Genomic DNA, 15169 nt, shown 5'->3' with positions numbered 1-15169 from the left:
TGATAAATGGTAGCACTCATGCTTGTTCCTGGGGGTAACTACTGGCGTGTCAGGGTGGGCACCCCTGCATCCTGGTGGCCAACAGGGGCCTGCACGCGGGCGGCACTCAGGACCCATGCAGGGCTGAGTGAATGACACCAAGCGTGACGGGTGCTCGTCCTGAGCGCGTGGCCAACTTCAGGTCACACTCAGCTTTCTCGTGAAGCCCCTTTGGCCAAGAGTTGGTGACGAGACCTGGGTGGAATCTGGTCCTGGGAGGGCCACACCCTCATGCCTGGGCCCGTGAAGGAATGCCTGGAAGCCAGCTGTCCCCACATACAGTGCCTCCCTTGAAGCCCCAGCTGCTCCCTGAGTGTCACTCAGAAGAGGAACCACAGAGGGTCCTGCAGGCCTGGGGCGTGCGAGCTCCGAGGACTGGCACGGAGCTCAGGAGGCTGCTGGCGGTGGGCACTGTCCCCACCATGGCTGGGAAAGGCCATAAATCTCCCTTGGATTTTATTCGAGGCCAATTTTGAATCAATAGACCATAAATCCTCCTTCTGGGGAGAGGCCTGAGGGAAGTCCAGCCCCACTGCTGTGAACCGGAGTGAAACTCCTCATCTGCCCACTGGCCTGGCGGTGAGCGGCCAAAGTGCTGAGCTCCGGAGTCGGAGTCCAGGTGCAGGGAAACGGGGATGTGTCTCTTTAACACCTCAGGCTGAAACTCACGTGGGCAGCCCACCTGTGGCCCTTCCTCAGAAACACAAGGGACAATAGAGGACTTTCTTGCACACCTGTGACCTGATTTGAGAGCAGCCATGGGCGTGCACCCTGCCTGTGGGGACATGAGCCTGGGCCTGCCTTTCTCCATGTCCCCTGCTGGAGGGAGAGGAAAGGCTTCCTCCAGCTCTGGGTCTGCTTCTCAGCCTGGAGGGAAGGAAATGGCCCAGAGCAGGTCAGCAGCCAGCCCTTGGAGGACTTGCCCTCAGCCTGGGCAGCCCCATCTCTGCCTGTCCCCCTCCTGTCAGGTGCCCCTCCCCTAGTCCACCAGGCCCTGGAGTGCTGCTTGCCCCTTCCCCATGCAGGCCGGGAGGTCGCGGAGGACACATCCTCAGGCTCCATGGTCCCGTCATTCTGTGGCTCCTCTCCCCGTGCTGGGGAGCGGGAGGGGAGGCTCAGGGCTCCACTGGACAGGCTTGCTAGCTTAGCTGAGTCCCTGGGGGCTTCCTGCCTCCTGGGCCCCGACTTTAAAGGGGTCTTATGTATGCCCATGAACTGGGGGGCAGAGGGCACTATTCCTCTTGCACTCAGGATATGGCCTAGGCCGCTGCTTCTCTCTCTCTCTCTCTTTCTCTCTCTCACACACACACAGATGAACTTGTACACACACACTTACACCTACCTCCATGTCCACACTGTGTATACCCATTTAACCCCACACTTGCACACACACACACGGTTGCACTAGCACACCCACACACTCTCATACCCTGCATGCACTCGTGCCTGCACATGCTAACACACCCCTCTTCAGACTCACGTGCTCTCGCACGTCTTTGATAGGCCCCAAAGTAGAGGTGGGCAGTGCTCCCCTGGAGGGCTCAGTGAGAAATCCAGACCCTCCCGAGCCCAGAGTTGGGAGTTCGCTTGGCTGGACCTCTAGGTGCATAGCACCTCACTCAGACCCCTGGGACTGCCTGAGTAGTACTTTCCTTCTTCAAGCAGGGCCTGTTCTGTAACCCCGTTCCCTCCCCCAGTGCCCCCAGGAGGGAACTGGGCATGATCAGGGCGTGCAGTCTTGTGGCCCAGGCTCTGGCCCTGCCCCAGGCCTGCTGCCACCATTTGTTTATTTATCTGTGGCCCTGGGGATTGAACCCAGGAACCCAGGGGTGCCCTGGCATGGAGCTACAACCCCAGCTCTTCTTATTTGTTCATTTTGAGAGAGTCTTGCTGAGTTGCTGAGGCTGGTCTGGAACTTGCAATCCCTCTGCCTTAACCTCCTGAGTAGCTGGGATTACAGGCAGGTCCACTAGGCCCAACTCACTGCTGCTTTTTAAAAATTAAATCACAATTCACTATTTTAACTGTCTTAAAGATTCAATTCATTTTCCCCTGTATTCACAAGGTTGTCAGCCGTCACCCTCTCTGATTCCAGAACATCTCCATCACCCCATAAAAATCCCCTTTTAGTAGTCCCTTCTGTTCCTCCCCCTCCAGGTCCTGGCAACTTTCTATCTCTGTGGACTTCCTGTTCAGGATGTTCCTGCAAATGGAATCATGTAACCTGTGGCCCGTGGTGACTGGCTTCTTTTATTTAGCATGTTTTCAAGGTCCTTCCCCCTTCTGGTGGGCATTAACTCTTCACTCATTTTTATGACCGAGTGATATTCCGTTATATGAATACACCACCTTTTATGTGCCCATTCGCCAGCACAGTTGGATGGTTTCCACGCTCGGCTTTTAGGACGGTGCTTCTCTGAGTGTCTGTGTGCAAGTTTTATGTGAACATATGCTTTCGGTTCTCCTGGGTATGTACCTAGGAGTGCAATTAATGGGTCATATGGTAAGTCTAGGTCCACATTTTTGGGGGACGGCCAATTGTTCTTGCAAAGCAACTGCACCACTTTATATTCACTTGGGGCATCTTGGGTGGGCTCATTGGAGCCTCCCAGGTCTGGTGGGCCCCTGGTGTGGCCCTGAGGGCCGGATGGAGGAGGGACACATAGAAGAATGTGGGTGGGACATTTCCAGCATCTATAGCTGATGTCAGCTCCCTTTCCCTTTAATTCCCCACGTGACTGCTGGGAGGGAAGTCTGGGTGGGCCTTGGGATGGCTGGTAATGGAGGAGGGAGAGACATAGGTGTACATCTGGGCTCTTGCCTTTAACTTGCTGTGTGACTGAGGGTGAATCAGGTAACTTCTCTGAGCCTCTGTTGGACAGACCTGGAGGGTCCCAAGGATCAAGTCCAGTATTTCATTTGCAGCATTGAAATTTCCAGACTCTGCTCACATCGTGAGGTAGCCGTTATTTCTCCCCACTCCCTGGAGAGTGTACTTGCCCCTTATCCTCCCTTCTTAGGGCCTTTCCCTCTTTTTTCCTAGCAGTGTGTGTGTGTGTGTGTGTGTGTGTGTGTGAGCTGATGCACTCACTGGTGGGCAGAGCCATCAGGAGCCGTCACACTCAATTTTTGGATTCGGGATGCTCGACTGGCAAAGGCTAGATAAATATTCCAAAATCTGAAACTCTGGTCCCAAGCATTCCAATAAGGGATCATCCCCTGGTTTATTGTTCCCGTCTGACTTCTCTGCCACCTCCCCTAGGCCGTGGACTTAAAGGCAGGGCCCCCCCCCACATCACCCACCCCCATCCATCCATCTGGTGAGGGTGGGGCCCTCCTGCAGACTCACCTTGGTGCCTGCTGGGAGGGTAGTGGTGACATGGTGACCTCCCTGCCCTGGCCCCCCATCGGGGCTTCTCCCGTAACTGTGGAGAGGTGAATGTTCTTAGAAATCAGTTCCACGAGCAGCACAGCCTCACTCTCTTCCCATCTTGTTCCAGCCTTCGGCCTGGGCAACCTCCCCAACCTGCTGGGCCTGGCGGGGGCCCGGCTGGGCGACGCAGAGCGGAAGCGGCGCCATGCCAAGCCGGGCAGCTACAGCATCGAGGTGCTGCTGGCGGTGGACGACTCGGTGGTGCGCTTCCACGGCAAGGAGCACGTGCAGAACTACGTGCTCACCCTCATGAACATCGTGAGTGTCCCTGTGCCCTGGGGAGGGCGGGCCGGGCCGTCCTGCTGGCCTCTCAGGCCTGCGGTTTCCCAAGGAGGATGTGGGGGAGTCGCTGCTCGCTCCCCAGCCAGAGGGCACCCCCTCCCAGCCACGTGCTGTGACATGGCTGCCCGGCTGGCCTGACATCCGTCCCAGGCTGTGGGCACCTACCTGTGCTGAGGGGGCCCCCAGGCCATCAGCCAGGAGCCTGTGGACAGGAGGTTCTGGGCTTGGACGCTTCAGAACTTGGCCAGACATGCCTGCTCTGGAGTTGAAGGGACTTCCTCAGGTTCATCCCTTAAAACAATGCCCAGCTCTGGGCCGGGGCTGGGGCTCGGTGGTGGAGCACTTGCCTAGCATGAATGAGGCACTGGGTTCCATCCCTAGAGTCACAGAAAAATAAAAAACAACTAAAATCAAGGTATAAAAAATGCTCAACTCCTGCTGGGAGGCAGCAGAGAGCCGTCCATCTGTGGAGGGCTTCCGTCCCCAGGCAGGCTGTGATGTTCACAGGGACCCGCCAGGAAGGAGGGGGAGGCCGGCGGCAGATGGGTGGTGAGACCCTTGCCCTGTGCAAAGGGGGCTGCTGCTACTCAGTGCCACTCTGGTCCCAGCCCTTTCCGATAAGGGCTCCTCACCCTGTTTATTGTTACCATCTGATTGCTTATCTGTCACTTCTGTCCTGCAGATACGGGGCTCTGGTCACAGAAAGGCCAAGTTTTCAAGAAAAGCTAAAAATGTATTTTTTTAAAGGTATTTAAAAAAAGTTGTAATGGAAAGTTTACATCCATGTCTCTAACTGAAAATTCCCAACCTTTAAATTTTAAAATAAAAAACCACTGTGAATGCCAAACAGAACACCCCTCCGCGCCCCCTCAGCCTGCAGGCTGCGGAGCAGGGAGCAGAGAGCAAGGAGGGTCTCGGCGTTGGCGGTCCAGCTTGCGCTGCTTCTCTTCTGGGTGGGCGCCTTCATCTGGGTGCCTGTGGCCATGGCCCCGGGAAGGATGGGGACCAACCTGGTGAAGCCAGACCCCAGGTGGAAACAGTCCCAGGCAGGGCCCAGTGCTGTGGAGGGTGCAGGACCTCGGGCCCTGCTGAACGAGCCCTAGTGCAGAAGCACCAGCCGCAGCCTCTGCCCCTGAATTTTAGAGCAGCATCAGCCTGACTTACTACAGGAGGTTTCGGGGCAGATTAAATGCGGCTCACGGTGCTTAGCGTGGCCCCTCATGTAGCAGCTCTCTGTAAGTGGCTGTTGATAATGATGTGACTTCAGGGACATGAGTGGGAAGGGACGACTGAGGAGCATCACCAACTCCACGGTCATACCAGGCCTCCTGGAAACATCTGGAGGTAATAAAACTGCAGGGTGCTGCTGCTGCTGCCTGTGGTCCATAACTTGACTGCACCTTAGGCGAGGTGGCTTCTGGGAGAGTAGCCCCTAATTACCTGTGTGACCTTGAGCAAGGGACCTACCTCGATTAGGATTCTGTAGGTTGCAAGTGGTGGAAAATCAACTGGATCTAGATTAAGAAAAATAGGGTAACTTGGTGGCTCACGGGTCGAATTGCAGGAGGGACTGTTGGAGCTGGCTGAAGAGTTATTGGAAGTGGAGGCTCCCAGGGACTGTGTTTGTGTGTCTTTGTCTCTCTGTGACATCCTAATTCTCTCTGAGCAACGTTTCTACAAGACAGATTCTGGCCACTAGCAGCAGCTTGAGCCCGACTCCTATCCCCATAGCTCCCTGGCCAGAGATGAAAGAAGATTCTCCCCCAGTTCCCAGGCGAAAATTCCCAGCAGGACTCTTGTCTGACTTGGGTCACGTGCCTGCTCTTTGACCCAAATGCTATTTGTCAGTGAAAGAGACAATTTTCCAGAGGCAGGGAGGGATTGGATTCAGACTCCCCAGTTAGTGCTGTTAACGTCAATCCCCTTGACAGCTCCACTTTCCATCGTGGTATCTATTTTTGGGTTCATCATGCAGGTTAAATATGTGCACTTTTTTTTGGTACCAGGGATTAAACCCAGGTGTGCTTAACCACTGAGCCACCTCCCCAGCCTTCTTTTGTATTTTGTTTAGAGACAGGCTCTCACTGAGTTGCTTAGTGTCTCGTTTCTGCTGAGGCTGGCTTTGAACTCACGATCCTCCTGTCTCAGCCTCCAGAGCCTCTGGGATTACAGGCGTGCGCCACTGCTCTGTATACCGTTTTCGGCGTTATACCCAGCTCATCGCAAGTGCTCTGGTGATGCTGCCATCATTATCGTCAGCTATTCTATTTGTCTTTTTGTGTCTTCTGTATAAGTTGCTCTTTGCTCGAGTCTCTGAAGGTGAGTCCCTCAAGGGGAGGTACTTCTGGAATCCCAGTGGCACCCAACATGGTATCTGAGACCTGGCAGGTGAGTGATAAATGTGGAAGTGAATAGTGTCTGAGAGGAGCAGGACATGGGAAAAGAAGGCACATTTCTTTTTCCTTCGATTTAATTTCTTCCCCTCCCTTCCTCCTTCCCTCCCTTCCTTTCTTCCTTCTTCTCTCCCTCCCTCCGTCCCCCCCCCCTTTTTCTTTCTCTCGTGGTTCTGGGGATCAAACCCAGGACCTCACACACTGAACCTCACCCCCAGCCCAAGGCAGCAGATGGCAGTCCCTAGCACTGGCATGGATCAAAGGGTGGGGCTTGACATCAGCTCCAGTGACAGGGGCCTGGGGAGGGGAGTCTGGCCCTGGACACCTCTGTGTGGATGTTTATCACGTCTCCTCTGAGCCTGTGTCTGGATGCGAACAAAGGCTCCCTCAGGGAGAGGAAGAGGAAGGAGGAGATGACGGCCGCGAATGGGAACACATCGCCCCATGGATGCCCCACACCCTACAGATGGTGGGCCCAGCCCGGGACTGCATGGTGGAATCCCATTGGTGGGAGGCCAGCCTGAGAGCCAGATTGGGCCCTGCATGGAGAACAGGAGAGGCTGTGAGGACAACCTAGGGTGCCTGAGAGGGTCCAGAGCCCAGGCCCTCGGATCCAGAGCTGGGGCCCAAGACCCCAGGGTGTGAGCTGGACCCCGTCTCGGCCCGAGAGCTCTTCCGTTTCCTAGAGGATAATTCCCCAAATAAGATTAAATCATGACTGTCCTATGGAAAGAAGAAATGTGCGCTTAAGGTCTTCCTTAACCAACGAGAGAATCGGGCAGATGTTGTAAAACAAAACCCAAGAGCAGAAACAAGGATGGTGATTAGGAATTTTGAAGCAGCTACGCCAATGAACCGCACTGTGTTTGGGGTCAGGGGAGGCAGACACCTCACCCCGACGGGCCAAGAAGGGATCTGTGCAGGGAGATGTGAGTTTTGCCTGGTGGCTCTTGGTCACCTGCAAAGCCCTCTGTGTGGAGTGGCTTCCTCAGAACCTGACTCGGAGGTGGGGGTGGCGTGGCGTGAGGTGGACCCTGCCTCGTTTCCACTGAAGCTCAAGTCCTCGTTCCCTGAGTTGGAGGCCGACTAGGTGTGAGGAGCCTGGCTTGCCGTCTGGATTCCAGCTTGGGGCGGGGCCTGGAGAGTGCCAGGGCGGGAGGGAGCTCTTTCTTGGTTTTCTAAGGGACTTGCTGTTCTGGAGAGCTGGACTAGGCTTTCTGGGGCTCCACTCCCCGCCGGCCTCAGGCCTCATCTTGGTTGTCATCCATCCTGAGCCAGGTGCCTTGGTGCCTTGCTGCCTCAGTAGCCGCCCCCCCCTCCCCCCCGCGGCTGGGCAGGGTGGGGTGGGTGTTCCGGGCTCTTGTGAGAGAGGGAGTCTCCAGGGGGAGACTCAGCTCACACCCTCTTCAGCGGAAGAGGGGCCTATTGGGAGGAAGCTGCTCACATGCCCACAGTTCATGTAAGAGCTGCAGGACATGCCAGCTCTGGGGACCGTGGGACTGTAGCCTCAGGCATCCCCTCCCCTCTCTGTTCTTGGTGGAGGGAACCAACGCTCTCTCTCATGGTGGAGATGCTCACACCTCCTGCTCCTTGGACTTAGAGGCTAAAGGGACCCTCTGGTCCTCTCAGGGCACATCATGGCCATCCCTGGACTCACTGCTATCAGGACAGGGTTGACTCGAACGCACCAGGTCAGAGCCCAGCACTGCAGGTGGGAATGAGGTGGAGTCGGAGCCATTCCCAGGAAGCAAGCAGACAAAAGAAGAGTGTCTCTCGATTCAGTCACTCGTACCACCCCCCAGCACACTCAAATAGCTTGTGGAGCCCCGGCGCTCAGGGGTGGCATTGCCATGTGTCCCCGACAGTGGCCAGTGGATCGCTGCAGTAATTGTTAGAATGGTTTTCTGAGAATCGGATTCTTGATAAGCTTGAACTCACTTATTCAAGTCTCCCAAGAACCTCATGAGGGTCTGCGTGTCCTCCGGTTCTTGTAGAAACTGGGCTGCCACGGGCTGTCTGTAACTCGGGGCTCCCGTGGGCCTGGGATGGGGGTTCTGCTCTGTCCACGTAGAGCTCACCCTTCGGGGACCTCGGCCAGGTGGTGATGTCGTGGCTGACCAGGCATCGGGGGGAGGCCTTAGGTTCAGCCCTGGAGGGCCTGCTCAGTGAGTGAAGGGTGGTCTCCATTTGGGGATCCATAACTAACTTAGTAGGGAGAGAAATAGAGAGAGGAGAAGAGGCCCCCAGAAGGACAAATTGGCTTCTTTACACCAGGCAGATGGATTTTTAGGACAGAGGAGATGGGGAGGTTGTGGTGACCTTGCTTACGCAGGCTCCAGGGGTCATTCTTTATGGCATGAGGCTCCCCAAGAGGATTTCTGGGGGCCTCACTTTCTAGAACTTGCTGCTGTTAGCCAGGCGGGAGGCTCTGAGGAGACTTCTTTCTGCCTCTACTGAATTTCGAGCTTACAGTCACCTCTCTACCACTGAGGGGCCAGGTGGGTCCCCATAGTCCAGGGGCGGCCCCCAAGAAGCGCCCTTGGAGATGCATGGACCCTGGAAGGCCTTGACCCTGTGCTGGTCCCCAAGGTCACTGCTTGCAGTGGGCTGTATTTGTGGGTTCTGGGCCACTGTGTGCCCTTAGCTGTACCCGCCCCTGGCCACCAGACCCATTGACTGCTCAGGTCTGAGTCCCTCTAGAGGCCCTGAGGGGCTCAGGTGACCTGGTGGGTAGAGGCCTTGTCCTCAGGGGCTATGGCAGAAGGTGAAACCCACCTTGGGGGCGTAGGGCTGAAGGCGGAGCTGCCAGGAAGGCCGTGGGGTGGACAGGAACTTGTTCTCCAGCCGGGCGTTTGGGGGCTTCCCTTGGACAGGGGTGAAGGTCTTTGGATGGGTCACAAAAGGAGCCGTTTCTTTCCTCAGGCCAAAGAGCACTTTTGAAGATTGCCCAGACTAAACCACGACGACTCAGAAGGATCCGGAAGATCCTCAGACCTGGAGCTGTGGGGGGCTTGGACAGCCGTGGGGAAGGGTGGGAGGCTCCTCTGTCAGTCCTCCAGGGTCACGGTGCGGAGGCCAGCCACCTGTCTGTCCTTCCCCGGGCCCCGCCTCATGTCCCAGGAGCTTCACTGGGAGGAGGCTAACATGGCTCTATCCAGCTCTCTTGGCCCAATTATCCTGTTCTGGCTTTTGACCCTTGACCTCCAGCTCATGACTCACTAGCTTGGCCGGGGAGCACGCCAGCTTCCCCTAAAGACCGTGCCCTGAGGGCCTGCCCTGGAGACTGCTGTTTGGGTCGTCTGCCTGCAGGAGCAGGATGCGCAGGAGAGCAGTGGTCTTCCCAGAGCTTCCAGAGGGCTGAAGGCCAGGCGGTGGCTGCCCCTGAGAGTGGGGGAACGCGGAGCCTGCGATAGGCTGAGCCTGTTGAGCAGCACTTCCCACGGGCCCCTGATCTTCCAGGGAGAGGCTCAGGCCATCGAGACGGGCGTGGCCTTGCAGATCTGCCACTGCCACCTGGCTAAGTGGGTGGTGTGGGGTTGTGACTTCCCAGGCATAGTGGAGGGACAGCCAAACCGACTTCCCACCCTGAAGGTGAGCGGATGGACAGCCGACAGCCTCTCCCTCCCAGGGGACCCCTAGCTCATCAGTGTGTGTGGGCTTTCTTTGGCTGGAATGTGGTCAGCACCACTCCCCTTGGGACTTCACCACACCCATGGAAAGAGTGTCCCTTGGCTGGTGCCTCGTAGCTCCTGTCTGCCCATGACCCTGTCTGATCCTGCTTTGGGGGGCCAGGGCTGGCTGGGAGGGTTGGAGAGGAGCTCTGGTTCCCAGGATGGACGGCCCCATTGTGCTGACCTGGAGGAGGGCTGAAGCTGTTGGCAAGGTGCCGGTGATCACTTGACCAGGCCTGGGCACTGCTGTTGTCAGGGGCAGCTCTGAGGACGTGCCGGCGCTGGCCTGCCCTCCTGTTTTCTTTTGCATTAACTTAGAGATGGGCTGTGAATATTCACAGCTGCGCATCCCTCCGTCCATGGGTGGACCTGTCTCTGTGCCTCAGTTTGCCCATTTTACTAGGTCACTTTCCTGAGGGCTTCTAGCATTGAGTGAGTGCCCGTTGACACAGACTTCAGTTCTAGAAGCTTTGGTCTGGCTGCAGATAACCCTCAATCTGTAATAATTAGGGAACCATCGAGGACAGTGCCTAAGGGGCTTAGAGGGGGTGTGGTTCCTGCAGACTTCGAGGGAGGAGGGTCTTCTGGAGGGGTGAGAGCCAAGCCAGCCTTGGGGGAGGCAGAGAATGACTGGGGTGAGGAGAGTGCTGGCCAGGCCTCTAGGGACTCCTTGGGCAGGGCCTGGAGGCAGCCTGAGCTGCATGGGACAGGTGGCAAAAGCAAGCAGAGAGCTTTGGAGGTTGGGCTGTGGAGGGACAGTATGAGACCGCACAGGCTCAGGTGTCAAGAGCAGGAGGAAGAGTCCTGACGATGTCCCTTCTCTTGGGGAAGAGAGGGTAGCCAAGGCCAGTGGAGGGCCTGCTCCAGCCCGGTGTGGCCTGTGGAGCCCACGCTGACAGATGGAGTCCCCACCTGAGGCTTTATGTGGCCTCATCCTTTTTGCATCCTCTGAGGGTCGGGACCTGACCAAGCCCTTGCTCAGAGTCGGCACAGCTCATGAGTGACAGAGGCAGGCTTTGGGGGCCCATCTCTCTGAATCCAAAGATCATACCCCCTCTATTCTGTCGCCTTGCAGAGCTTGACCTCAAACAGCTCTCAGGACGGGGAGAAGGGAGACTCCAGCTCACAGAGGGGAGGTGGGAAGAGTGTGGTGACTTTCTAGAAGGAGGGTCTGCCTAGGATGGGTTCCCGTGGGGAGTCAGTTACCAGAGCCTCTCCCCTGGGCAGGTTCCAGTTCCTGGATCCTGGCTGTGCCTGCCAGGTGCTACCAGGACCCTCTCCTTGCCCAGGGGTGCTGCCTTGGATGTGGGGATCCAGGGCCTGGAGTTGGAGCAGAGGGAAAAGGAGAGGAGAGACAAAGAGGCCCCCTCATCCTTCCTCACCCACACAGGCTGCAGCTGGATGCTGCCAGCCTGTTCTCCCTGGGACCCCTCGCGGCAGCCCACCTGTCTCTGCCTCACCTGGCTGACAGTACAATGGGTTGGGGTCGGTTGCCTGGGAGACGTTGGCTGGTGCCTCTGCCAATCATAGTGAGCTTCCAGCTCTGTTGATCTGCTGGGACCCACCCAGGTGCCCGCTCAAAAGAGCTCCACACCCCTCCTAGACCTAGGAGGTTCACTGCCCATGGCTGTCGGACCAGGGTCTTGGTGGTCTCACCTATTAAGGTGGCATTTTTTTTGGCATGTGACATGTGTCAAATATCATGATCAAAGCTGATTTGGAGTCCCCCAAACACTGCTTCTGTGCTGAGGGAGGGTACATGAGAAACCTTTTCCTTTGGGGTGCAGGTAAACCTGCAAAGGGCCTCCTTATCCCTGACATTGGCGGGATGCAGACTTCAAATCCTCCCCTCCCTGTTTTGGTTCTTTCTGTTTTTTGTTTTTTTTTTTTTTGTCTCTTCAAATACCTTCCACGGCCTTATTAGAGGCAAAAGCACATTCACTTTAAGGCAGTGTGGGGTTCCCCCCCCCTTTTTTGGCAGTGCTCAGAATCAAACTCGGGGCCTCTAGGGTAAGTGCTCTACCTCTGAGCCACACCCCAAGCCCAAGGCACTGGTTCTTTTATTTTTTTCCTGTACCAGGAATTGAACCCAGAGGCGCTTAACCACTGAGCCACATCCCCAGCCCCTTTTTTATACTTTATTTAGAGACAGGATGTCACAGAGTAGCTTATCACCGTGCTAAGTTGCTGAGGCTGGCTTTGAATTCGAGATCCTCCTGCCTCAGCCTCCAGAGCTGCTAGGATTATGGGTGTGCACCACCATGCCTGGCTGGAGAGATTTTCATTGCTATTATTGTTGTTACAGCTGGAGGAGGGGATCTACTGGCATCTAGGGAGTAGAGGCCAGGAGTGCTGCTGAACTCCCTACGGTGGACAGGCAGCTCCCCGCTACCAACAATTATCAACCTTGTGGGTGGCGGCAAGTGGAGACCCCTGCCCTATGGTATTCACCGCAGTTGCTGTGTGCAGGTATTTACATCTTCAAAACAGTTGCTTATCCAAGAGAAAGGATGAGCTGCAGTTCTGTCACGAGAGACATTTAATAAGGAGTACTTCCAAGGGAAGGGAGTTTGATGGTCCACCAAGTGCTTCCCGGTCCTGGAGCCCACTTGTTGGAGGTGAGACTTCTGAAACTATTTCTGGGATGATCTAAAGGGCTCCCAAACTGGAAAGCAGAGTCTTAAACTAACAGAGCTTGTTGACTGAGCATGTGCTCTGGGTCAGCTCTTGCTCCAAATGATGACAGCCCTCGCCTTCCGTCCTCCATCCTTAGGTGTGTTTCCTCCACACCCACAGGTGAGTGCAGCTGGGCTCGGGGAGGTGAGCTCATGCAGCTGTGGTGGGTGGCAGAGCTCAGGCGTCCGGCCTTCAGGCTGCCTGTTTACACACAGGCCAGCTCCGCACATAAAGGCTGCCGCATTTTACAAATAGGTTGTGGGGGATAAATGCCCAGCATTGTGGACTTGTGAAAGGAACTCTGTTGGGCTGGGTGGTTCCGTCCCTGTGCCTTCTGGAGCCACCCTGCCCAAACAGCCTGGGTGTGAGGTGGACTGAGCATTTGGCTCCCAGGGGAATGGGCCAGGCCAGCCTGTAGGCTCCAGGGAGTCCTGGAGACAGCCACACCTTTCAGAAGTGTGTTGGTTAGAAGGCAGCTGACGCTGTTCGCTGTAGCCCACACCAACCCTTGGAAATACAGAGCCATGTCATGAACTTGGATGAGGGGACATGTATCAACAGGAAACAACTCAGGTGACCCAGCACCCTCCTCCTGTGGCCATGAGAGCAACCATATTCTCCAAGACCTCAGTAGTGACCATGGGGACAGGGCTGGCCAATGCGTCACAACAGGGAGTGTGGTGCCTGGTGAGGTCTGTGCTCAGACCCAGGGGAAACCTGGCCCAGCCTGGCTACAGTGTGGCTCAGCCCCCGGGCCAGTGAGGGCAGGGGTCTCAGGCCACAGACAGCAGCATATTGCTGATGCTTATCCACCACACACACACACAGAAACACACACACACACACACACACACACATTCATACACACGTGTGACATGTATGCCTGAGCACATGAACATATCTACTCGTCCACACGGGAAAAACACCTTTGGTACCTGTGTATTCCATACCAAATAAGAGGTGTGAACACAGACAGGTTCACACGTGTGTGAACACATACTTCACACATTTCATCAACTGTAAGACACGGTTGTCAGATGCCGCATTATTTTGTGCACCTAAGAAAGAAAAAAGGAAGCCGGGCACGGTAGCACATGCCTCTATTCCCAGCAGCTCGGGAGATGAAGCCAGGAGGATCTCAAGTTCAAGGTCAGCCTGGGCAACTTAGCAAGTCCCTGTCTCAAAATAAAAAAATTAAAAGCACTGAGAGTGTAGCTCAGTGGTAGAGCACCTCTGGGTTCAATCCCAAGTACGACAAAGAAAAAGAAAAAGAAAAAGAAAAAAAAATATGTGCTCCTGGTTAAACTCTGCTCTCATGCTTTACCATCCCCTAGCACGTTTCTGTCTCCTCAGAGGAGCCTCAGCCTCCCGGGGACTCAGGGTTTTGTCCTGTTATTCTTGGGAGTGTGCAGCGGTGATGGCACCAGGAGCTCAGGGTTTCCGGTTCCTTCTGCACTTTGAGGCCCACCCCTCCAGCTCCCTCTCAGCGAGCTGTTGGAGCAAGGGCTCCTCCCACAGCACAGTTGGCCGCCATCAGGAACAGGGCAGTGTGACTGCTCCACGGTCATCTCTGTGTTTTCATCTGAGCCACAGCATCCATTCTGCAAGCTTGGTGTGGGGGCCCACCTGGTCTCCCAGGGAGCTGTCCACGAGGTTTCCAGACGGCCTCCAGGACTCGCATCCCTCCTCAGAGGTTGTGGTTGCTGTGCAAAGCCACCAGACATAGGGAAGAGGTTCCGCCTTGCACAGGTGGTGACTGTCACATTGTAATGGCCACCTGTCACCCGTGATTATAAAGGCAAGAAAAGAAAGGCGTCTGAGACCAGGTGACATGCAGGGTGTCTCTGGTACCCAGGGCATCTGCAAAGTCCTTGTGTCCTGTGGTCAGGAGGGTCAGGACACAGAGACAAAGGCCTGATCTAAGGGCCTGAACCTCAACGTTGCTGTCATCTTTGTAAGCCTGAAAAAGGGCAGGAGGGATCATTGTGGCCATCCACCTGCCTTCCAGCCACGCTTCCTCCATCTGTCCTGTTCTGAGGCAGCATGTGACCGGGGAAGGTGTGAGTCCAGCCCCTATGGGTCTGGGCTTGGCCTCTGACTGTGCTTGCTGACCTTCAGCAAGCTTCGCCATCACTTGGGGCCACTTGCTTTTCAGCATGAGAATAGAGACAAGGTACCGTTCTCCTTGGAGCCTGGGAAAGGTGGGGGGGGCTCTAGAAATGGGGTGGGGGATGTACAGGAGGAGCTTGGAGTACTTTGTAGTGCCAGAAAGTAACAAAGACCCCAAAAGCCAAAAACCAAATGCACAAAAACCCCCCAAACTTTGGAGCGCTTTAAAGGTACACAGGAGTCAGTGGAAGGAGCCCCCAGTGGCCAGAACCGGGCAATTTGAACGAACAACAAGAGAAATCACTGAGCATTAAATTATAACCCAAAGTACAAAACAAATATCCCTGAGTCCATGCTGGTAAGTAGACAAATCAGGGAGATGAGATCCTCTGTGCAGAGGGGTTCTGGATAATTCATGTAGCTTCCTCACTGGTGAGGAGGTGAAGTTTAATCACTTACTCCTTTAATGTAGGCTGCGCACAGTGACTTTTTCCCTAAAGAGTTCAGTATAGAAAGAGGGAAAGAGTAACTTTACAGCAAGGAAAACCTGACCAGCACTGTCATAG

General features: G+C 55.6%; 1 protein-coding gene across 2 annotated transcripts in view; it reads left to right on the top strand.

Moving 5' to 3' along the window:
* Adamts14 (ADAM metallopeptidase with thrombospondin type 1 motif 14) overlaps positions 1-15169 on the top strand; it is a 75054-nt gene that overhangs the window by 23443 nt on the left and 36442 nt on the right. For both annotated transcript variants that reach the window (XM_040272542.2, XM_040272540.2), the window contains exon 4: positions 3540-3730. In XM_040272542.2, the coding sequence (XP_040128476.2) occupies positions 3540-3730 (191 nt within the window). The remainder of the gene's footprint in view (positions 1-3539; positions 3731-15169) is intronic.

Source organism: Ictidomys tridecemlineatus, chromosome 1 (assembly GCF_052094955.1).
Source record: "Ictidomys tridecemlineatus isolate mIctTri1 chromosome 1, mIctTri1.hap1, whole genome shotgun sequence".
In the NCBI taxonomy this organism is placed as follows: domain Eukaryota; kingdom Metazoa; phylum Chordata; class Mammalia; order Rodentia; family Sciuridae; genus Ictidomys; species Ictidomys tridecemlineatus.
Note: the sequence above shows the minus strand (reverse complement) of the source record. Positions and strands in the feature narration are given on the sequence as shown.